At 37.3% G+C, this 24030-nt stretch overlaps 1 protein-coding gene across 4 annotated transcripts in view; it reads left to right on the forward strand.

Moving 5' to 3' along the window:
- The window catches only part of MYBPC3 (myosin binding protein C, cardiac), a 73028-nt gene that overhangs the window by 8930 nt on the left and 40068 nt on the right, over positions 1 to 24030 (forward strand). For 3 of the 4 annotated variants that reach the window (XM_014950232.1, XM_014950231.1, XM_014950230.1), the window contains exons 2-16: positions 3327 to 3593; positions 6186 to 6281; positions 6541 to 6627; positions 6818 to 6966; positions 8017 to 8134; positions 9663 to 9711; positions 10934 to 10978; positions 13283 to 13339; positions 14155 to 14157; positions 18282 to 18305; positions 19053 to 19219; positions 20055 to 20187; positions 20407 to 20409; positions 20888 to 21012; positions 21629 to 21734. In XM_014950232.1, the coding sequence (XP_014805718.1) occupies positions 3327 to 3593; positions 6186 to 6281; positions 6541 to 6627; positions 6818 to 6966; positions 8017 to 8134; positions 9663 to 9711; positions 10934 to 10978; positions 13283 to 13339; positions 14155 to 14157; positions 18282 to 18305; positions 19053 to 19219; positions 20055 to 20187; positions 20407 to 20409; positions 20888 to 21012; positions 21629 to 21734 (1429 nt within the window). The remainder of the gene's footprint in view (positions 1 to 3326; positions 3594 to 6185; positions 6282 to 6540; positions 6628 to 6817; positions 6967 to 8016; positions 8135 to 9662; positions 9712 to 10933; positions 10979 to 13282; positions 13340 to 14154; positions 14158 to 18281; positions 18306 to 19052; positions 19220 to 20054; positions 20188 to 20406; positions 20410 to 20887; positions 21013 to 21628; positions 21735 to 24030) is intronic. The other variant, XM_014950233.1, reaches the window with a different exon arrangement.

The following is a 24030-nucleotide window of genomic DNA, read 5'->3' on the forward strand; positions in this document are numbered from 1 at the left end:
AAGAGTGTTTTGAGTATGGGATGGAAATGTGGAACTCGGAGGGGCATACCTGGGTATGAGCCAAATGTTGAAGTGAGAGAGATTGCCAAATGGGGAACGTGTTTCTGAGAAAGCAGGGAATAGCTAGGTAAGCCAAATGTTGAAGTGAGAGATTGCCAAATGGGGAATGTGTTTCTGAGAAAGCAGGGAATAGCTAGGTTCTCAGGATAGACAAGAACTTTTGGATGGCGGTGTTTAGGAACATTCCTAATGAGGAAATAGTTGGATTAAATCAGTATAACTGCATGAGAAAAAAAAAATCTGCTGGTGAACGTGGATTTACATGTTATTTAAAGTGGCAGCCACAATGATAGAGACCCGGAATAGCTGATGTGTCACTTCTTTCTGTTAAGCAGCCCATTTTTCCTCCAGAATGAACAAATGATGGCATTCTCTTCACGTGCTTTTTCAGCAACCTCACTTCTGCAACAAAGTAATTTCCTGTAAAATCTCCAGGTGTACATCACTACTTTTCCTTTGCAAATATGAACAGTGAAAGATGAAAGGGAATACAGATGCATACAGAGAGAAACTACTGTGGACACAGTCACCCACTGACTCTGAATCTCAAGTGCAGGAAAATGACTCTTAGAGCCTTCTTTACCTGTGAAAATGTGGGTTCTCAACAACTGTTCCTGCAGGCCTTTACCCACATGAGAGATTTTTGGCTTTTCCAATTTTATGCTTTGGTGATTCATAATCACTTGAATCAGAATTTAAATGAGTCTTTTGGCAGGAAAGGGAGAGAGGGGGGGAAAAAAAAAAAAAAGACAAGGACACTTACTTGTAAACTTCTACATATGTATTTAGATTTCCCAAAAGTCAGAAATATTATGTGGTGGTGATTTCTCACTGTGCAAGTGGTTCTGGCCAACAATCTGTTTTTGTTGAGTCATCTAAAGTAAATGTAAGAAACTTAATCACTTTGCAGGGCGTGCAGCAGATCAGAGAGTTACTTCCAAGTATGCGTGTCTTGAAACCCTGCCATTTGTAGGCTGGAACCTTTACAGGCCACATTGCTGTTAAGTAATTAGTATATTTATAGATTCTTTTGTGCTTAAATAGAAGAGTGATGATGATAGCACTCAGAGACAAAAAACATGCCTCTTTGCTGCTTTATCTATAGCGTCATAGGGAAAGGAGCCAGCTAGTAGGTATTTCAGGAGTGGGTTCCACAGTTCCCCGCTGTGTGGTAACGCGGACACTCTTACATGTCTTTTGAATTCTGTACATCAAACCTGATGTCTACAACAACTCTTCTGCGATTATTCATGATACACTGCATCAAAGTATACCCTACATCAAAGTATTCCCTGCTGTGTTATGTACTGAAGTACAATACTATATCAAAAGATGTGCATGTGTATATTACGCTCTAGTATAGAGCTCTATATTCTATGCAGTACTATATTCTGTTTAAGAACGACTACGCCACTTACAGGCCTGAGGATAGAGAGAACTCAAATAAAAGCTTGCAGGGACATTCCACTCCCAGAAGAAATTTTGCACACTTACATCTTAACACAGAAAAAAAGCAAGCAGAAGGATACAACAGGAGCTCAGTTAAAGCTACTATAGGCTCAGTGCAAACCAAAATGGTTTTTTCATCAAATATGTAAACTGTAGGGAAAAAAGAACGAGAAAAATGGAATATAGGGATTTTATAAAAGAGACAAAATATAATACATACTAAAATCTAGAAGTATTTGTAATTGATACTTTAATTGATGATTAAGCAGCTTTCAGTCCTTTGCAAACCAATGGAAGAAATGTGAATTGTGTTATCACTGAAGTGCAAAGGCCATCAAATGAGATCCCTGCAGATGTAGCTCCACTGAGGTCAATTAACTTACGCAGCCTGACGACACGCTACAGGAATAGGGATTTTGTGCAATGAGCAGATGGTCATTACCAGCAATGTACCATTTATACTAACTAAAGCACCTGTTTGAACATGAGTGTAAATTATTTCTTTTAAATATGTCCATGTCATGTTCCTTTCATTTTTATAAAGCAGAATCAGAAGTTTAAGTTAATTATAACCATTCTTGTGGTGTTTGGAAGAGTTCTGGTTGCTGCCCAAGTAAACAAGCCATAGACAATATGCCACAGAGGTGACATATAATTAAATGTGATGGAATTACTAACATTTTATAAAAGTGTAGTTATGAAGAGGTAAGTCAATAACAGCATGACATAATAATATATAAATAACATTCAGTGTGTGAATCAGAATATTAATTACTGGTATTTTAATACATGAACATAGCTCATGGTAATTAGCAAAATAACACATTTCATTAAGACCAAAATATGAGCATAAAATGAAAAAAATGATTCAAAATAAAGTTGAAGAAATCTAAATAAATAAATCAGGGAGAGAAATTATTAAATAAGTTACCTTATTAAAATCTAATCCTGAGAAAGATTAGGATACTCATGGACCAAAACCACAACACATTGCTTGCTTTCCAAACTCCTCTCTCTTGTGCTATTCTGATTACATAGGAACTAAAATGTCATTTGGTTTGTGGTTGTTCACCCCATATATTAATAATTTCATTAGTTCTCATTATAAGCATCATAAGTGCTTCTTGACGTATAGAGGAAATATTTTGACCCACCTTCTAATTAATTAGAAAACAAGCTGTTGTAGAGTGCTACAAAGGCAAGTACTTTTAACACTGAACTAAACATTTGAATGGAAACAACAACTGATATTATGTTAACTCGGATAAAATTACAAGGGCCATCATAGGAACATGCAGCCCTTTCCACTAAAGCCTTGATCAGTCAAAACAGAAGGACTAAAGATGAACCATTAATTCATTGTGGTATATTAGGACACAGATCCTTAACAACTGCATTAAGCAACTGTGAGGACAGAATTAATATTTCTAAATAAAACTGCATGGCAAATTAATGTAGAGAGCTTGATATGTAAGAATACGTATCAGGCTATCTTGTCATAAATCAGAACAGTCACTTATGAGAAATCAGAGCTTGTTATGGGGGAAAGAACAAAGAAGATGGACAGTGAGATGAGTTTCCTATTCTTTCCATTTTATTGTATGACAATATGGAGAAGGTGTGACATCTCAGTCAGAGACAGAACTTAATTATTAAGACAAAGACAATTCAACTTCTCTGTGGAAAGTGTTGTAATTTATATCTTGCCTGGGCAGAGTGGAGAGAAAGGAGACAGCTGCTGCAGCCACAACAGCTGACTACACCAGATATGCCACAACTGCAAAACAGATTTTAGTAAGCCCTCTCTCTTTTTTTAGTTTCTGCATTTACCAAGAAGCCGAAGACAACAGAGGTGACAGCCGGAAGCACAGCTGTGTTTGAAGCAGAGACAGAAAAAGCTGGCGTCAAGGTGAAGTGGCAGCGAGCTGGCACAGAAATTACAGACAGTGAGAAATATGTCATCAAGGCAGAAGGAAACAAGCATTCACTGACAATCAATAACGTAGGAAAAGAAGATGATGTGACATATGCTGTAATAGCTGGAACTTCCAAGGTGAAGTTTGAACTCAAGGTCAAAGAACCAGGTAAAGTGTTCCCTAAGCAATTCTAATTTTATCAGTATTTCTAGTCCCACATGCAAACTTCATGAATGAGGTCCATGGAAATTAGCCAAACTAATACTGTAGAACTTCTCTACAAGCGATACATCTGTTTTGCCCAGTTATTTGAAGCTACTCACTAATATTAAGCTGAGGACTACATTTCCTCTGGCTGAGACACGCATTTCCAGATGCCAGGAGTCCACACAGCAGAAATCACAGAGGGAATCTCAACGCACAACTTTAGAATTCTCTGTCAAGCTTTTCCACTTAACTATTGAAAAGCAAAGCAAAGCTAGACTAACCTAAACTGACCAAAACTAAGAGGACTGCATCTAGGCCTGGTATTTACTTTTTTTTTTTTCATTATTTTGTTTAAATAAAAAATTGTAACAATTGACAAAAAATTTACAAGTTATGCTGTAATGTTTTTAGGAGTTTTTATGTTCCCAAAAACCATCTCAAAATCACCAGCTAATAAAAATACATATTTCAAGACAGACTTGAATACAAAGAGTAACCTTTGTATTATTTGTATATCACCTATCATTACTACCTCTGTATGCATTAAAGGATCCATTAGATGGGAAAGTGAAAAACTTCCCCAGGCTTTTCCTGGGAAAAACTATAAAGAGTTTATAAATTCTCTGGAATTTTCTCATGAAAAAGCGTCTGAAGATGCTGAAGATAGATGAAATAACTCATTCTTTGAAACATTTTGATTTTCCTGATTCCTTTCTCCCCCTGGCACCCCTTGCCCCTCCAAAATTGTCCCCATTTACCACTTGTGGTAAATTTAGTTTTCCCTTTTTATTTCAGTGAAAAGCCTTAGATTGTGACCTCCTCTCCTTTGTACCACTGTTTACTCTAGCAATATGTTGGTAGTGAGATCTTCCGGTCACCTGAAAAGATACTGCTGAATATTTAACAAGAGACAAGACACCCTGTTCCAAATGAAAAGAAAGTACATGACAGGTTATCAGGTAATCCTGGTATGGATTAGGACAGTTTAACAGCTCTCAGAGCATATAAAAGTATCATCCTACTGACTACTTCATCCTGAAAGGAAACAAGTACATATTTTACTAATTGTATCTCCTCGTTGTCTTTCAGGTTAGTTGCAGGTAGAGCCTGCTACAGGCAGACAGCCTACAAATAACAGAATTGCTGAACGTGGAAGTGTAACCATTACCTAAATGAAACACATCTCTGACAAGCACACATTGGGGATGAGGTATTAGGGTGCCAAAGGAGAGACGATTTTCCTGTTTGCATTATATATTGATGCCTCAAAATAAGACTTTTCTATACAGCTACACATCCAAGATATGGAGTATATATACTACATCAGTTAGAATAACTTTCCAGTAAAAAAAAAGTTTTTTACTTTCCAGTAAAAATTGAAATTTATAATTCAATAACAATAACAAAAACAATAATATATTGACAAGATCCAGTGGGATACCTTCTAACAATAAAAGTGGTAGGACTTGATATCTAAGTATTAAAATAACATCCATTTAAAATCACAGTTTTCTTTCAAGACCCAAATGCAGTTTAGAGTAAAAGGCATAAAGTTTCTGAGAGCAGAGTTGACTCATGTTCATATGCTCACAGACACTGTCTTGTTTTTCAGACCTCACTAAGATTAGGTTGTTGAAGAGTAACTGGATTACCCATTATTATTTTCACAAACAATAATAATTTCAGCTCTTCATTATAAAAAAATTTGCAAACTGCTCCTTAACCTGCCCAGATACAGCCACCTCCCTTTGTGACAGAGGAGCCACTCAAATTAAGTCATCACACAGCACAACAGGGCCAGAAATGCCTGGTGGAAAAAACATGTGGGACTTGTGTGAGAGGTAGGCGAAGCCCTTTGGAAGTGACTCCACTACCTATGGAAAAAAAATAATCTTGCTGCAACTGATCTGTTTCAAGAAATTCTACCTCCCTCCATCCGCCCCAGTTGCTCACTCCTACTCCCTTTTCATTCATTTCTCTCTCCATTGTGCCAAATGCATTTCCCTAAATTTGTCTGTGAGGTCACGGTTTAATTGAGAGGCCATAAATTTCCATGAGCCAGGGGAAGAAATCATAGACAGATTTTTAAAATACTTTCTCCATATTGATTACTAGCTGTGTCTAGAACTGTTCCCAAGCCACACTCAGCAATAGCATTTGGAATGCTGCATTCCAACAGCAGAGTTAAACAAAATCTCACAAAGGAGCAAATTGTTTACAAAAATAATAACTGCATCATTTTTAATTACCTTTTCTATTTAGACTACTGAAATTAATATCAAATAATAGTGTTACTCATCAGCTGGCAAGTTCCTACACATCAAAACTACAGCATTTTAAAATCCAGGCTTCAGTTCTTTTCAAGCTCAGCAAAAGGACAAGCCTCATCACCCAGCTACAGTAGACCCCTTCTCCATCCAGCACATCCTCCAAGTTCTAGAAAACCACAGCTAATTTCTTTGCATTTCCTAACATACATTAAAAGCTGTTCTGTTGCAAAACTTCTTCAGAAAGGAAGTAGAAACATGACTTTCTCTAATCATTCATTTCCAGAAAAGAGTGAGACAGTCACTCCTGCTGAAGCTGCGCCAGCCCCAGCTGTCCCAGAGCCGCCTGCTCCACCAGTAGAAAGCTCCCAAAAGACAGAAGGTAATAGAGAAGTAACACCATTATCAAGTCTGGTTCGTTAACAGAAGGGAAGAACAGGGAATCCTTAGAGTCAGGGAGGTAGAGACAGTAGCTGAAAGGAGACCACTAGTGATGAATGAAAGACAATAAAGAATAAGGACTCTCAGAGACAGAAGAAAGTAATTTCAAAATATCTCAATATATTAACAAATTCATTATATAGGCTGTAACAGAAGCTGATGCAGAAAGTTCTAAGTAGTAATTCTGAGATCTATTTCAGCTGCACCTTCTGGCACTCAACCAGAAGAGCCTGTGGACCCTATTGGGCTCTTTCTGCTACGACCCCAGGACGGAGAAGTTACTGTTGGTGAGTAAAAACACATTAGTCAAGTGATGTTTGTAAACTGTACCTGTTGCTTGACTATTTAGCCCTCCATGTATAGGAGACATCAGCGACACAACAGATAAATTAAACACTATTCATAATCTTATTTTATCCTATGACACAACAGATAAACACTATTCATAATCTTATTTTATCCTACTTCCCTTACAAGGTGGAAACATCACATTCACTGCCAAAGTAGCAGGTGAGAGCCTGCTGAAGAAACCATCAGTGAAATGGTTCAAAGGAAAGTGGATGGACTTGGGAAGCAAAGTGGGGCAACACCTCCAGCTACATGACAGTTATGATCGAAATAACAAGGTATGATTGGCAGAGTAAGGTTCTCAGTCTTCTGGATACTAATCTGTAATCTGGGGAAAATATAAACTAATATAGGAATGTTTTGATATTAAGGTACCCGAAGGCACACACAATGTTATACTTAATGCACAGAAGTCTGTGTTTTGACCATGCAGACAAGAGACAAGCACTACATAGAGACTCACACACAATGTTATACTTATGCACAGAAGTCTGTGTTTTGACCATGCAGACAAGAGACAAGCACTACATAGAGACTCTTGCGTACCTTATCTCTGATGAAGTGAGAAAATGTCTGGAGGACCAGGGGAGCAGTTTTGCACTATCTACTGCAGGATTCCCTCCATCTTCCTCTCAAGTAACAGATACTTCTTATATTTATAAGACAAACAATAAATCAGACAGATATTTAAGTATGGTCTATCTTAGTTTTAATAGCTCAAGCATTCAACTATTAGTGTTGGAATTTATTGTTCTTTTGCATCGTCTAGATTAAATAGCTGAGGATGATTTATTTCTACCACCAATGCATTGAAAGATCCATAAACAGGAACACAAGGGAGCTTGCACTATGACTGCTCGTCCTGTGTGCTATATGAAACGCTATCACCCTCTCCTGGATGGAACAGAACAAACCTGCTCACATTAGCTACTCCTCCTGAACTTTCAAATGTACTGTCTGCATCCTAGGTAGAGGCTGTACTTGTTTAGTGAACACTCTATTCCCGTTTCCAATGTACACGCAATTAGTGTAATGTGATGACTGCACACACCAGCACACAGCATAGTTTGCTAATATAACATTATATCCTTTGGAAGGCCTGTACTGATATTACTCTTTAGCTGTTCCTACTGAATTGGGGAAGCTATATGTATGTTTTTTATGACAGCAATGATTTACACGCTCAGGAGGTTCTTAATTCTAAAAGGACACAGAGGTATATTTCATCCCTTGCATATTTCTCTCCATGCCTTAATATGCTGGATTCTCTCTCTGTTTTACCATTTCATTTTCTAACTTATGAATTGTATCATTGGTGTCTTTTCTAGGTGTATACCTTTGAAATGGAAATCATAGAAGCAAATATGACTTTTGCAGGAGGGTACAGATGTGAGGTGGCTACCAAGGACAAATTTGATAGTTCTAATTTCAACCTGACAGTCAATGGTAAGATGAATTCCTGCCATCATCTTTGTTACTGTTTACTTTTTTTTTCCCCCCTGTATGTCCTCCAACAATTCCTTCTGGTACATAATGGCAACTGGACAAGGACAGGTCCAGGCACAGCTACAGAGGCCCACAAGTGAGGATTGGGATGGGTTGGCAGAGATACGCAGCAATAGAAGTAGCACTTGGATTTCACTCAAATCAGAATTGTGGTGCTCTTAAAGAAAGCACACAGAAAGATGCAAATCAACTCAACTTTTCTCTGGCTTGATTCTGATTTCAGATCCATTCTTTCATGATATTTAATTCCACTAGAATAAAAGAGTGGCAAAGTTCAGGCAAAAGGCAAAAGCTCAGTACTAAAAATGGATACTTGAAAAGAAGGGGAGAAATGGAAAGATTTAGACAAGTGACACTATTATCAATTCCTTTCTTACCAATAAATTCAAGTCATGCAGAAGCAACTTGTGATATAAAATTGCTTTAAGATAACCACTTTCCATAATACATGGTGCCACCCTCACAACTGCTATACAAAAGGCTTATCAGCAACTGAAAAAGAAGTACATCTTAACATCAACTCTCCCTAGTGTGGAAGAGTCTAGATAAAACAGTATAAACACGGACCACCTGAAAGGGTTGAATGTTTGGACCATTTCCTCTTTCAGTGGTTCTATTGAAGGGAATGCATCGTTAATTTGTGTCCAGCAATCAATGAGCCTAATATGCAAAGACAAGTTTATTGAAGAAACCCAATTAGCAGTGTCCATTTTTGAAGTTTCACTAGTTTGCTCTAGGACTCGTAAGATTTAGGAGCTGTGTCTTTGTGAGACACACAAAGTGTGTGAGAGAAGTATTTCTCCCAATAGCAGCAGCACACCTATTCATACCAACAGAAGCTTAGAACAGAGTTCTCTCTATGCAACATCCTCAATGGAGTTTCTGTACATCTCTACGTAGTTCCAGGAATTTACCTTTGCTTTCAGAAGATGGATCACAGAATCCCAAAATGATATGGGGTTGGAAGGGACCTCTGATGATCATCTAGACCAACCCCCTCCCAAAGCAGATCCACCCAGAGCAGGTTGCACAGGAACGTGTCCAGGCAGGTTTGGAATATCTCCAGATGGAGATTCCACCACCTCTCTGGGCAGCCTCTGCCAGGGCTCTGCCACCCTCACAGCAAAGAAGTTCCTCCTCATGTTTAGGTGTAACTTCTTATGTTCAAGATTGTGCCCATTTCCTCTTGTCCTTACATCTTAGTAGTAGTAATAATTAAGTGATAATTAAGTAATAATTGGGTATCAATTAAGTTACACATGAAACACTGGATGTTGAAAAGTAATTAGTGAAGGCGACATGTTTAAAGATGATGCTTCCATCTTTTCATATTTAAGTGATCACCATTTTCAATATAAGAACTTTAGAAAAAAAAGTCTATAAAGAAGAAGCTTTAGAAATGGCACTGTGTTTGTGCATTATTTTGACTTGCTCTCCCATTCTTGCTTGTCACTTTTTGTCACATCAGAAGCACCAATACCTGGAGACTTGGACATTCGTGCTGCCTTCCGACGCACGTGAGTATGTACAGTAGAAACTTAGGATGATCAGAGTATACTTCCACATGGAATTGATTACTTTTCTAGAAACTAACTAAAAGCAGAGTTGTTGTATAAACAAGCACAAAGATAGGGATGTCTACTAAGAAAATATTTCTATTAAGAAAATATTTCTACTGTTAAAATACTATACAAGTCCTGGAAATCATTTAAGAGAATTTAGACTATGTAGTAGCATAACAATCATGCTTATCTGCCATTATGCAATTGATAACATGTATAATTCTACAAACAACTTCAGCACTTTTTTTCCAGACCTGTAAAAAGCACCCCAGATGTAGAACAATAGAGAAGGAAAAGAATCTGTGTAGTGCCTAGTCTTGATTTGGTCTGGCTTGAGGAACTACCTCACGTATTTGACGTGAGCTCTGTAAACACATATCACTGATAACATTAATACAAGCATTTTGATTGTATTTGTCTTCATGTTCTGTAATTACATTAATTGAAGGAAGACAATGATACTGCAAGTGTCTGTGTAGATCAGATCTATGTAGATCTTAGATATTAAAGCCTGCAGGGTATTGCACTAGTGTTGAAAAGGCTATTCTCCTCACATCTGTAATATAGTCTAAATTGATATATGACTTAATGGAATAATGTTCCCTCCTATTAGTAAAATTTGAAAAATTGGTTTTTTTGTTTAGACATTAACACGTTTTTTCTCTGTTGAGTATTCTCCCTTTGCGTTATTCAGTTTCTGTTTCAGTTTTTATATATTTTTGCAAAGTTAACAGACCAAGAATATTCCAACAGACATCTATTTCTCTAACATAGGACACAAATCGTCTGTGGCAATTCCTTGAGTTTTCCACTAAAAGTGCTATTTTTATATGAGGTATTTTTTATTTAACATTCTATCAGGAAGAACTAAAAAGGCTCGCAGAATTTATCTACAGTCAAATCCACCTATAGGTAGCTGACCAGCCTCACTGTGATGCCTATTAAATAGAGGACACCCAGTACATAGCTGCATTGTGTTATTTCACTGCAGTGAAATTAAGCTTCAAGAGTTTCTCTTCTGGCTAACACAATTAAAAGATTTTAGAATCAGTTCAGAGTGAGCACAGTGTGAGCAGCTTCAGGCTGTTCAGATTTTCAGTTTCTTCTGTAAGAATGGAGCCAAATTTTGAACTGAACTGTTTAAATCTGAAGCTTTGTCTTTGATACCCTCCCTCAGGAGCCTGGCAGGAGGGGGGAGACGGATGACTTCAGCCTTTCTCAGGTAGCCACTGTCTGTGTCGGCAGACGAATTCAAGTCTAACAATGAACTGTCTCTCTCTGCTTAGGAAAAGGGGGGAAAAAAATAAACCCAACACAAATCACAGAACTAGCTGTAGTTTAAATTCCAAATAAGTCATTGCTTATAGTATGTAGTATTATATGAGTCAAATGACATACAAGGAAGTAATATTATGAGTATAAATAATGAAAAGAGTAGTTTGATAGTTCAGTGAGAGGCAGATTCATCCTCGGAAAAGGCACGTGTTTGGCAAGTGGCATCTTCTCACCACTGTCAGAAGAAAAATGTAACTTCAAACTATATGCATGTCTGCCCCCTCTGTTTTACAAGTTTTTCTCTCTACTGAGCACATGCTGACTAAAATTGCCACTGCTCACAGAAACCTACCAACACACATGTATATGAAAATCTGTTGTTTCCTTTCCTTTCCTTCCTCTTTATCCTGGTATCATTACATTTCTCACTCCATCCCTTTTGGTCCCGATTGTCTTCTACCAGAATGAAAATAAGAACTCTGAGATTAGATTTAACTCTATGCATGTTAAAGCAATTATTAGGGTCTCATCCTTCAGAAAAGCTAATCATCGATTGCTGGGCTTTCCGGAAAAGCTGATTTAAGTACCACCTGGGAAGCAGTAAGGTGACTAGTTATTGTCCCAGCTGTAGATTCTGATTTCCTGAATATTTGATCACAAGCAGCCCTCCTCAAATTTGGGATTATACTAGTGATTTTTATATACATTTTTACACCTGCAAACACTGAAAATCTGCTGAAAGTTAGGAAAAAAAGTGGTGAAAAATACACTTTTATGTTTGAGCATTATCGCCAGAAAATTATCTTTTCCAGTACTGTACTATCTTGAAAGTAATCACAGAAACAAAAATGGTACTTTCTTAATAAAAAGATCTCTTCCAACAACATATTCAAAATTACACTGATTCAAAATCGTTACTTATTCTCACTAACCTTGCATTGTCAAGCAGCACAAGTTTGGTACTCATTTCTTTTCCATTTTATTAACAGTACTGTTAAAATGTCCATCATTTTTCTGTTGAGGCTGTTTTCTTACTTTTTAAAATATTTGTTCCTACAATATTGAGTCTGACTTTTACACTTCTACAGACAGACTGATTTTCTCTGAAGCAACTAGCACTGTGTATTGTCAGAGACAGCATTATGGGCTACCACTACCACCAGTAAAACTGAAAAGAATTTCTGTGTATAAAACAATAATTAAATATGAGGTGTTACTGCTGGAAGAACCTGAATGGCATCACCTTATACTCAAGACAAAGGAGATGTCAAGGAGCAGCTGAACATTGATGATGGGAGACTGAGATGAAAAAAATGCATTTTGACTTCCTAAACCCAGTCTGAATGCAAAAAAGACCTTTTTCTTTGCTAGGTTGAATAATCAGTAGTCATGAAATCCAGCGTAACTCCCAATACTTTTACACAAAATCCCTAAAGTGATTTTTTTTTTTAATTAAAGCCAAAGAAGTGACTTTACACTATGTTTTCAGAGTAGATCTGTACTTCAAATGTTCAGAAGCACAGCTAAACCGCATTTGATTCAGAACACCAAAAATAACATTGTGCATTCCATCTGAGTTCACCACATATAACAGAAGGAATTACACATCAAAAAACTCCTGCTTGTTGCTTCTTGCCCTCACAAATCATCACCATGTTGCTTGCCATGACGCTTGCTGAACAACTGTATGTTGAACCTCATCCCAGAAGCAAAGTCAGATCAAGAATTCCTCCTTTAGCTCTCTCAAGCACCAATGATGTGACACTTTTTTCAGTATAACGAGTGTGGAATCACAAAGAGCCTTAAGAGACAATTACAGCTGGGATAATACTAGAAAAAAAAAAGTCCCACAAGGTTGGTTAAATACTGCCCCACACTGTTAATTTCCATATTACTGAAACAATGGCTTTCCAAAAGTACTAATGATTCTAAAGGAAAGCTTCTGCAACATCTTTATGTTAATTAATACATTCCAGATCAATATGACCACCAAGTTAATACCCTATACAACTTCATCCATAATCAGTTCCAGAAAAAATGTAAGTCCGTTAAATATATTTGTTAAACCCATATGAAGACAACTATGGACAAAGAACCTAATTACGTCACCATCCATGTCAGCGCACATTCTAAATCATTCTAAACCCATCTACTACTCCCCTATATAAAATATAATCTACATAATGATATAGTCTCACAAGCTATTCCCACTTCCTTCTGAAACTAATTATAGTTTTCTGTTATTATACAGTACCGAGGGACATGAAGAAGGTGGAGAGTTTAATTTTAGTTCCTTACTGAAAAAGAGGTGAGTAAAAATCCACAGTTTTACAGAAATAAAGTAACCAGCTTCTGTTGAACAACTCAGAAAACACTAAAACTAGAGTAAGTCAAAGTTTCATAAATTCAGAATCCTTGTAGTTTTCCTAAAGCAGCTCTAACTGGAAAAAGAATGAGAGGTAATTATGGCAACTTCCTCAAATACTCAGCATTTGCTGCATTTTTGCAAGGTTTATAATGGAGAAAAAAAAAAAAAAAAGAAGAAAATAGAAAATTATCTTTCCCAAGATAGAAAAGGCTAGGACTATGGTAATTATGTGCTTCCACCAGCACTTTTCTTTAAAAAAAACAAACCTCAAACCAGAATAATTTACAATACCTGTCTATAATGCTGTCTTATTAAGAATTTTCTGTCCTAAGTTTCCACAATACTTTGCATCAGAGAGCTGGGAGGACAAGTCTTTTTATTAGATATCTAAACGTTACTACTACACTATACAATTTTATATTATGTATTATATAGCTGTTTATCATATATATAAAAAGATAGTCTATGTTGCATAAATATTATATACTTTTTTTTTTTTAATTTTCCGATTCTAACTTGCTTTTACTCTCATGTTTTGCGTGGAATTTCATCTCCCATTCTCATATAAATATTATATACTTTTTTTTTAAATCTTCCGATTCTAACTTGCTTTTACTCCCACGTTTTGCGTGGAATTTCATCTCCCATTCTCATCATTCCTTGCCACATCTGTTTTCATAACCTGTCTACTTAATGTTTTTCTCCTTTTACCACCATCTAAATCTGGATGTTTTGGATTCCACTGTTGCCAACAGAGAGTAAGATTTCTATTTAATTTTATTACAAATGCATGGGTCAGACTGGATAGAATAACCATTTGGTTTGAAATAATGCACGCAACTTCATCTTTCTTACATGTAGAGCATGGCAAAAATTAAATAGTATGAAAGAAAATTATCAGCCACCATTTTCTGAGACAGAAATGCTTTTAGGCAATTAGAAGTTAAAGATGGACCATTCAATACAAATCACTGCATTCCTCTGAACGTCCTTTGTTTTCCACCATCACTTTCTTTTATAATATTTTATAAATTGTCCTTGAATTTCCCAATTTTCTCAATAACCCACTGCTATCAATTCCTATTTGTCATAGAAATTAAAATCAGAAAAACCCCTTGCATAATATGCCTGCTGGTGCCTGTCAAATTTTGTTCTAACCATCCTTAAACATGTTAAGTAAACATATTACTGAAGTCACTTATTCCATAAATGTACAGGCTTCTCTGTTACAAAACGTTTCTTTATGTTACAAGTGAAGTTTCCATTGCTCATTATGATCCCATTACTCCAAGCATGATCCTTTCTGTTTATTGCACCTGGCTGCTCACTCTGTCTTTCCAGCTCCTGAAGTTACTATAAACGCTTGTCACTTGACTGATGTTTTGCAAATCTAAACTTACTCAGTTTAAGTTTTCACCATCAACTGCTTGGATGAATGTTGGTGTGAATCTGTGTTCAGCTTCTGCTCAGGTATTGGTATTGCTAGTTATAAAAAGTGTTTTATCTCCACAAAGACTACAGGACTGTGTAGACATCTGAATTAGCTTGGTTACAGAAGGTAATAAAGCCACAATCGCCTCATGTTTCACTCAGGTTAACTCACCCACTTTCCAGGGGGGCAAACAAGGTAAAGTAAGCCCTGTATTATGCTATATGCAATGTATCCCACTAGAAGTAAATTCTTGCTTTGCAGTAACACTACATCCAGATTTATTTTTTTTAAATTCTAAAGTAGGGAAAATATGCTTTCTGAATAATGGCAGTAATCAAAACTGTACAGGTTTGAGAGCTCAAATAGAGGAGTTGTACACACATTCTAATTTCTATGAAAATGTAAGGCAAAAAAGAATGACCTCTTTTTAAAAATTTTAAATAAATGGAGGCCAGCATGAAAATATTTGCATAATTTTGCACAGTGACTCCAGCTGGAATGAAGTGCCCCTCTCCTCGTGCCTTTCCCTTCTGCCTTTGTAATTACTTTCAAGCAGTGACAGAACTCTAACTAGTAGTAAAAATCTCCAGTATTTCCAGAAATGTTCAATTTGTGGACTTAACTATTCATTATTTGTTAGACTAAAGATATAATTCATTAAATGAATAATACATATTTCACTGTACTTTATCAGAGTTTTTGACCTTTCTTGACTTACAAATCTCTGTTTAGCGAATTTAAGCATACTGATTAAGTCACTGCTCCTAATTGTTTTCTGAAGTCATTTTAGAATTTGTGGACATTCAGGTTTTACACACCACAGGTTGAAGACCACTCCTATATTAATGGGAATGGATAGGCATTAAAAAAACTCGAAGTGGAATGAAAGTATTCTTCATTAAAATAGAATAGAAAAAGAGACCTCATGCTAAGGAACTCTCAAGAGCTTTGTGGATTCAAATAGAATTGAAGATTATTCTTTTACCACTGCTGCTTTGTCCCACCTAATGTACAACTGCTCCTCAATCCAGAGGTAATGAACATTCCCACTATAATAAAAAGAGCTTCATTTAATACTGTATCTCCTATTGCTGTAATTTAATTAACTGGTGTTGACATACAGATGTCATGGGCCAAGGAGAGGTCACTAGGAAGAGGAAGGGAACAGCTGTCACAGAACTATTAAATGGGATAGTGAGCAGAGACCTTGAAGGAGGTGACAGCTGACAGGGTCCAATCAGTTGACAGTAATGGGATAGGAAGGAACCATCTCTGGGATGTACAAAACTATTTTTAACCCCTCCACATATGTTTAAAACCTATCAGCTGCATATTCCATTTACAGCAGATTCACTAAGCTGCATCTTAATGCCCCCAAGCGCATAGTTAACCTATGAGGTGATCACTCTGAATAAGGATCCCCAACATCAGGGAGAGTAACGTCAGGGTGGGAGAAACTTCAGGAGTCCAAGTGCTCTATTACTTTGCGTACACTGCTTAGTCCTGGGGGTAGTGGATGGGTAGAGCTCAGCTGTGGGATCTCTGTGTCTTTATGGGATCCAAGAGAAAGTTTTAACAAATACAAAATGGTGAAAAGGAGTCCTGGGATGGCAAAGATATTTTTTCTCTTCTTTTGCAGAACTCTATTAAACACTATACAGATTACAACCTTTAGCTTTTACATGCAGCTTACAAGCCTTTCCTTACAATTAGAAAATACTCATATTTCCAAGTAAGAGTCTATACTCTTGCTAATGATCAAATTTCTTGTATTTCAGCTTGCATACACCAAAACAATATTGCCAGTTATAACAGTGGAACGACATTGAGTAATGGAAAAGCTAAAGCAAAAATTAAGGAAGTCTTCTCAGTAGTGACATATACTAGACTGCGGAATTGCTTCCAAACTGGAAGATTTTTCTCATGATGTATTTAAAAATAACTCACACAAAATGTTTTTGAATATGAAAAACTCTACCTGCAAATTTTCAGGCAAAGGGGGTGTATACAGATGAGCATATAAGTAGGCAGATAGACAAAAACTACACTAATATTTATATAATGCCTGACAGAAAAGAGTAACATTTGAATCTGTTAAGTCTTATTTCCTATGATTTGGTATTTCCTTTTGAGATGCACAGGACATTAATTGTACTAGTACAGTAAGCTCAGCACATATTAGAAATACTATATATTCCTAGTTTTATGTACTTGTATATCTATTCCAATTCACATGTATTTAGAAATATTTTAGAGTTGCTTATTGATACGATCAGGGCAACTAGGCCAAGAACTGCTTATGATAAAAAAAATATAAATCTGGGTGTATTTGGCAAATCAGTTCAATTGCCAGGCAAAACTACGAAACATTTCTAGCTGCCTGAAATTAAGTGACAGATATATGGAGAAGATTAAATTTGTCGGTGATGTTAATGCACTGTTATGACAAAGCAAATAGCCAGTAGGCTGCAGTTATCACAAGGAGTCAAACTTCAGATACACCTATCAATTCAATGAGTGCTAGTGAGGGCTTAGTGAGTGCTAAACCACTCCAAAGATATAAGATATTGCATACCATATTTCAGTTCAAACTCACCGAGGCAAAACCCTCTTCTCTTGCTTCCTTTCTGTTCAAGAGCTATGAAGGTGCTGGAAATCCCAAGCCTGGATTACAGTACTTTAATAAATACTCTTTACATAGGGCTCTCTTTACAAGCAGGCAATAAAGGGAGTACAAAAAATGTTTGGTTACACCTGCTGTCTAGGCTGACAGAGTATTACTACTTTAAAAAGTAGTAATATTCTTCACAGACTAATGGAGAACTGTTCTTTCCCTGAAAAAAAAAATATTAAAATACGCCCAATAATCCTCCAGTTTTCTCTGCCTTACCTGCTGCATGACTTTTGTGCACGATGGGGATTACCACTGAACATGGCTTCATTGTAAGGCTGTGTTCTGCTGCACTGGAATCTGCTTGGTCCTGGTAATATCAGAAACAACAGCCACAGGAAATTCCTTTTCCTAAAGAAATTTTAAAGAAAATGTTACTTCTTTCACCCTTTTTCTGTTTACCAAAATGCAAACTATGACAGGCAACAACTCCATGATGACATGGCAAAGCAGAGCTATTTGTTTTCCTGTAAGGCGATCAGCCATAATTAGGAAGAAGCAGAAGCACTTAACATTTCTCCTAAAAATTGCAGAGTGGAACTGCACTAAGTGTGGGAGTGAGTTTGGCTTCGTTAGACAACAGCATTTTTCTTAAGCTTATTTCAGAAATTTTGCATGAGCTCCTTCATCTCCCTACTGCTGAAGCACAGGCTTGTTCTGCTAAAGGTGAAGGTGACATTAATGACTCTTTTGTATTTACACATGATCCCTCTTCTTTCCTGCCCATCGGGATGCTGCATGTTTTTCTAAACGGTCCTCTAAATCATTCTGGAGTACAGCAGCTTCTTGCGCTCAGTAAATCGGTAAGATTATGCCAATTTCTTTTTCTATTTCTGAACTTTTTTAATTAAAAGAGGATGACAGAAAAAGAATGCTTTTCCCAAAGCCAGAAAACCACATTTTCACTTGGTTTTGCTAAACCAAACAAGAATTCTTCCATGATCATTAGTTCTTTGGTTAAATTATGAAATACACAGTTCATTGTAAATATTGTCTTGTTTGCCACTACTCACCAATCTATGTGCCTTTATGCTTTCTAGATTGCTATAGCCAACAACTGTCTTTACAATAGGTGATAAATTTTTTAATAATCTGTGATTTATTTAGTGAAGAGAAAAAACGTCCTGAGTAGAAAATGACTTGTTTCTTATTAACATAAACCAACTGCCTGACTTCTAAAGTGTTCTCAGGATATCAGTTCAGTTCCTCACTTTGCCACATGTTTTGTGTATGACCATGACAGGAAAATAAGCCTTCTTGTGTTTCCACTACCCATCGTTAAAGGGAAGTTAATATTTATTTGCTTTGGCTATTAGAAAGTAAACCCTTTAGGACAGTGACTGAGTTTTAATCACTGTATACAGAAACATAAATAAAACCAGTCACCAGTTTTATTTAATTATTTTAGGCATTAATATAGCAAGAAGTTAGACGGCTACATTTTTTATTAAGAAATGGCTTCATGTAGCCAATATGTAGTTCTCCAAGACTATGGCTGTTTTTAAGTCCTCTCAAGAGTGGCATTCAGATACTCCAATCCATTTCTGCAGAGGTGAAGGAAAATGTGAATCACAATCAGATGTTGATGTCTGGGAAATCCTGAGGAAAGCTCCTCCTTCCGAATACGAGAAAATAGCTTTTCAGTATGGTATCACTGATCTGCGTGGGATGCTGAAACGCCTCAAACGCATAAAGAAGGAAGAGAAAAAGAGTACAGGTTGGTGAGCTGTAGTTATTCCAGACATATGTGTTCACATCATCTTCTTTGGGAGTTCTCCAGATATTAACATGAGCTGAACAGCAGCCAGACACCAGAACATGAGAAATAGGAGTTTCCAATTCCAATTATTACATGGTCTTTACATGCAAAACACTGATTACTAAAGATTAAAGCTAGGCCCAAAGCTCTGAGCTACCTTGCTTGGAAACTCTGGATATTCCAAACCTGCTCATTTTACTAGTTTCTTCTACTTATCTTTCCCTGAACATAAGCCACCACCACTACCCCCCCCGCCCCCAAAACTGGTCAGCATGTCAGGAATCAGTGATACAGCTAAAGAATTTAATTTCCATTAGGATGATGCATTTGGAATTCTTCAGCCTTTTTTAGTCTTGTGAAGTAGTAATCGCCTGATTTTAAATAATTTGTTTTAAAAGTCTGAAACAGAGAAGGCAAGCTGCCATTCATTTGTACTGAGAAGGTCAGTGTCGTTTTCCTACATGGGCAGGTGTAGCTGTAACTCTATTTAGGATATGTTGAAGGACAAACTCCTATCTGATTTAGAATATTCCACTTTGCTTATTTAAGTTTCTATCACATGTTTTTCACCCTATGTTAAGTAAAACCAGAAAACAGAACAGGATGAAGAACAGACAGAACTGGTAGAAATGCAAACAGGGATGCAGGAAGTAGAGAAAGTTTAAGATGATAGCAAACAACAGGAAAGGGAATAAAGATTTACTTTCCTGAGAGAGAATGTTTAAAAAAAAATTAGTATAAAAAATGACAAAGATATTCTTTTTAAAAAATAAAAATCGTTATTTTTATATAGCATTCCTCAAGAAACTGGATCCAGCTTACCAAGTGGACAAAGGGCAAAAGATTAAATTAATGGTTGAAGTTGCCAACCCAGATGCTGATGTGAAATGGCTGAAGAATGGACAGGAGATCCAAGTGAGCGGCAGGTAAACCAGACATATGGGAAATCCAAAGATGAATAAGCTACAACTTGGACAAAGTGGAACAACTAACTTTTCTTAGAAAAAAAAGCAATAAATTAGGGAGAAATAGCAGCTGAAGAAGAATCTACATAGTGCTTTGACTGTTCTCATGATGTTTTCTTTTTCTTCCCTCTGCTCTATATATCTACATGTGGAACTGGATGCTTACATCTACCTCCTCAGCAAGTAAGTGCTCAGATTATATTCTGATTGTTCTGTGCATACCCAGGGTTCAATGCTACTTCTTGTGGTATGGGATATACTTCAGTGTAGCTGTAAAACCAATTTCCAGTGATTTTGTGCTGAAGCCATGACAAAGCATTTTTACTGGCAGGCAGGTTTGCTGAATAGCTACATGTTAGAAAAGCACCCAGCACCATTCACAGGAGTTTGTATGTCTCACACTTCCATGAAGATTTATTTCTCCATAACTTCCTATGCTAGTTTTTCCAAACACTACTGCTGTCCACTGCACCAGGGCAGGGATATAGGGCTTGAAGCCTTAACAAACCTTCCCACTGATGTCAGAAAAAAAGAAGGAGCCTTTTTAGAATCACAGAATGGTTTGGGTTGGAAGGGACCTTGTTTCTGCCAGACAGCAGAAGACAGTGACTGGGTCCAAAAGAGTTACTCTCAGATAATTACATTTAGATTCTCTTTTCAGATATATTTTTGAGGCTGTTGGGAATAAGAGAATACTGACCATAAACCACTGCTCTCTGGCTGATGATGCAGCATATGAATGTGTGGTAGGGGAGGAAAAGAGCTTCACAGAATTATTCGTAAAAGGTAAGCAACGGTACCAAAAGGAAAGAGATCTCCCCTAACAATTCGAATTACTGTCACCTTCTCTACTCTCAGATTAGTTAATCTCATAGGAAAGGAAACTTCCAAACATGTACAAATTCTGACATCTATTGAGGTAGATATTTTTCTTATAGTTAAAGGAAGGAAAGCTTTCCCCATAACTGCAACTAAGAAAGCACAGGAAAACAGCACGGTAATGGTTACCATTAATTCTCATTTTGAAAGTGGTTTACATCTTCCAACAACTGGTCTAGAAACTTACTTTAAAAATTTGATTCCGCTCAAGATAAACATGTGCCTCAAGCTCTACAAACAGATCAATCAGTACAGAAAAGTAATGCCTCTAGTTTAAAATTTCAGAATATATATGAAAACTAATTAATCCTACATTTGTATGGTGCCTCATGAAGCAAAAACCAAAAGGTCATTTGATAATACTGATAATGTGATTTGGCATAATAGATTTTCAGTTCCAACAAAGACAGCATCACCATGTATTTAGCCAAGGGCTCCTTCTGTGGAGTGCAGGGTGGTGAGATCTACCTCTGGCCTTCGGTCTTTCAGAATACTCTCTTATTAAAAATCTCTTCATTTCCAGAACCTCCAATCCTGATCACTCACCCACTGGAAGATCAGATGGTGATGGTTGGAGAGAGAGTGGAGTTTGAGTGCGAAGTGTCTGAGGAAGGAGCTACTGTGAAATGGTAAGGTAGCAGAAAAGGGAAAAAAAAAACAAACCAAAAACACACCACCCAAACAACATGAAACCACACCCCTTCATGGGACATTCTAGGACCAGTGTTTGTGGACAAGAGTTGTGGAATAAAAAGGAAGAAGACATAATGGTTTTCAGGAAAAGATTGATCCTCCTCCTATATGTCAAACACTGGGAATATGGCAGAAAAGAAATTAAGTATAGATATTGCATAGTGTCTCTAGAATTTCTCAGCCAGTGTTTCAGGATACCACTGACTGCTGAGCTGTTAGCTTTAAAGTTTTCTAAACACTTGACAGCAGTGTCTAACTATTGCCCAGCATAATCAGATCTGTAATGTGATGAACTTGCTGTACTCTATGGAATCTTTTGGCTTTCTCAACTGCAGTGAGGTGTTTTTTGGTTCGTTTGTTTGTGTTGGGTTTTTTTGAAGTATTTTTTCTTAGGTAAAAAGTCAGTGTCTCTTGAGGGACAAGAGACACTAGAGGGAAAGTCATTGACTTATTTTAACATACCTGTTGTGATGATCCTGCAAAGCCAGTCATTATGCATATGCAGCGAGCAGGATTAAGATGACAAACATTTAGACCATAGAGCCCATTTTGCCGGGCATTCCAGCTGAGTGGAAGCTGGAAGGCTCACACTGCTTGGACAGGCACAGCAGGCAGTGCTCACATACCGAGGCTTACACACACTGTTCTCACTTCATTTCTCTACCAGATGAAATTCTCTTGTGCTTGTTAACAGCTTCAGGCACATGGTTATCAACTGTTCCCACAATGGCCATTACATTCCTGGAAAGTGCCAACCACTCATCTGCTCTCCCAAAGGAAGGAACTGGGAATTTAAATAGAGCCCAAGAGCTAGTACAGCGTATGCATTACACTATTAAAGCCACACGCACAGGCACGCACTCGCTATTGTTGAGGAACTGCTTACAGATAGATGCCTGGTCACAAGAGATGGGGACGAGGAGATCTGTCCCTCTCAGAGCACAGTGCAGCTGCCACACTTTGATCCTCTGCCTTTGAACAACTCCCATACATCTTGCAGAGCTGGTATCTGTGGGATGGGCATTTGGTGTGACAAGGGCAAACCAGCAGCTGTCTCAGCCTGAAATGCAGCAAGTGGTCAGAGAAACTCTTCAAATCATAGCAACGCAATTAGATGTTTACAGTGTATTTTACTGGTTTTTATTAAGTGAGACTCAGTGATCTTTGGCAACAAAGGGAGCCTTTTGGACAACAGAGAGAAGCGTCCAGGGAAAACATGAAACAGTGTGGGGAAAGAGTTCCAGTTTTATGGCTCACTAGGGAAATGCTCAACAGTTTAAGCCAAGTAACAGGCACTAACTCAGGGCACCTGTTATAGCTCTTGCACCCTTTAAACCTGGGATATAAAATCACAAGCACATGAACAAAAGCAATTATGGGACTTGCACAAGACAGAAATAAGACTTACAGCCTCTTAGGCATGGATATCAGACCAGTGCTTGGAGAATTCATTATGTGGGTCTCTTCATAGTAATCGGGAAAGAATGTTTTCTTGATCACCAGGAAAGGTCTCACATTATTATTATGCAGTACTATGGAATAGCTATTTCTAAGCTTCAGATGGTCTTGGAAATAATATAATTCTTGAAGATGTAATAAAATACGTAGTTTTGACCTGATTTTTTCATCTCTGAATGGCGGATGTATCAGTTCCCAAAGAAAACAAACTATAGTAATGTAACCGTATCAATCAATCTGTGCGTCTCCATTATCACATAGTACCTGTATCAGTGATCTCTCAAAAGATATTAATCAATTTATCCTTAGAATTTAAACAGGAAACAGGAAAGCATTTCCAGACAGAAAAAAGAGGCATTGACTGAAAGTTCAGAAGAGGTATTTGATCTTGCAAATGTTTAGGACTTGGATAGACTAAACCATGGCTGACCTACCTATTATTGCACTAGTTCTGTTTCAAGTGTGAGACTGGACCAAATGACCTACAGTGGTCTTTAAACCAACAGTTCTACGGTGGCTGTTGCTTTTTTTATAATCCTGTAACATTACCTTAGATGAAGTTTCTCACTTTTCACTGCAGCAGAAATGATATCTGGGAGTTCTTTTTTGAGGTTTACAGTTTTATCACTCCACTAAGTGTCAGTACACCCCTCTGCACTCTACTCATACACAGTATCAGCAGTGTACTAGTCAGCAAAACAAACACAATTTAAATATACTATTCTCTTCGCAGGGATTTAAGGCACCAGCCATCGCAAATAGTCTATTTTCATT

The sequence above is a fragment of the Calidris pugnax genome, unplaced genomic scaffold (assembly GCF_001431845.1).
Source record: "Calidris pugnax isolate Ruff unplaced genomic scaffold, ASM143184v1 scaffold68, whole genome shotgun sequence".
Classification (NCBI taxonomy): Eukaryota; Metazoa; Chordata; class Aves; order Charadriiformes; family Scolopacidae; genus Calidris; species Calidris pugnax.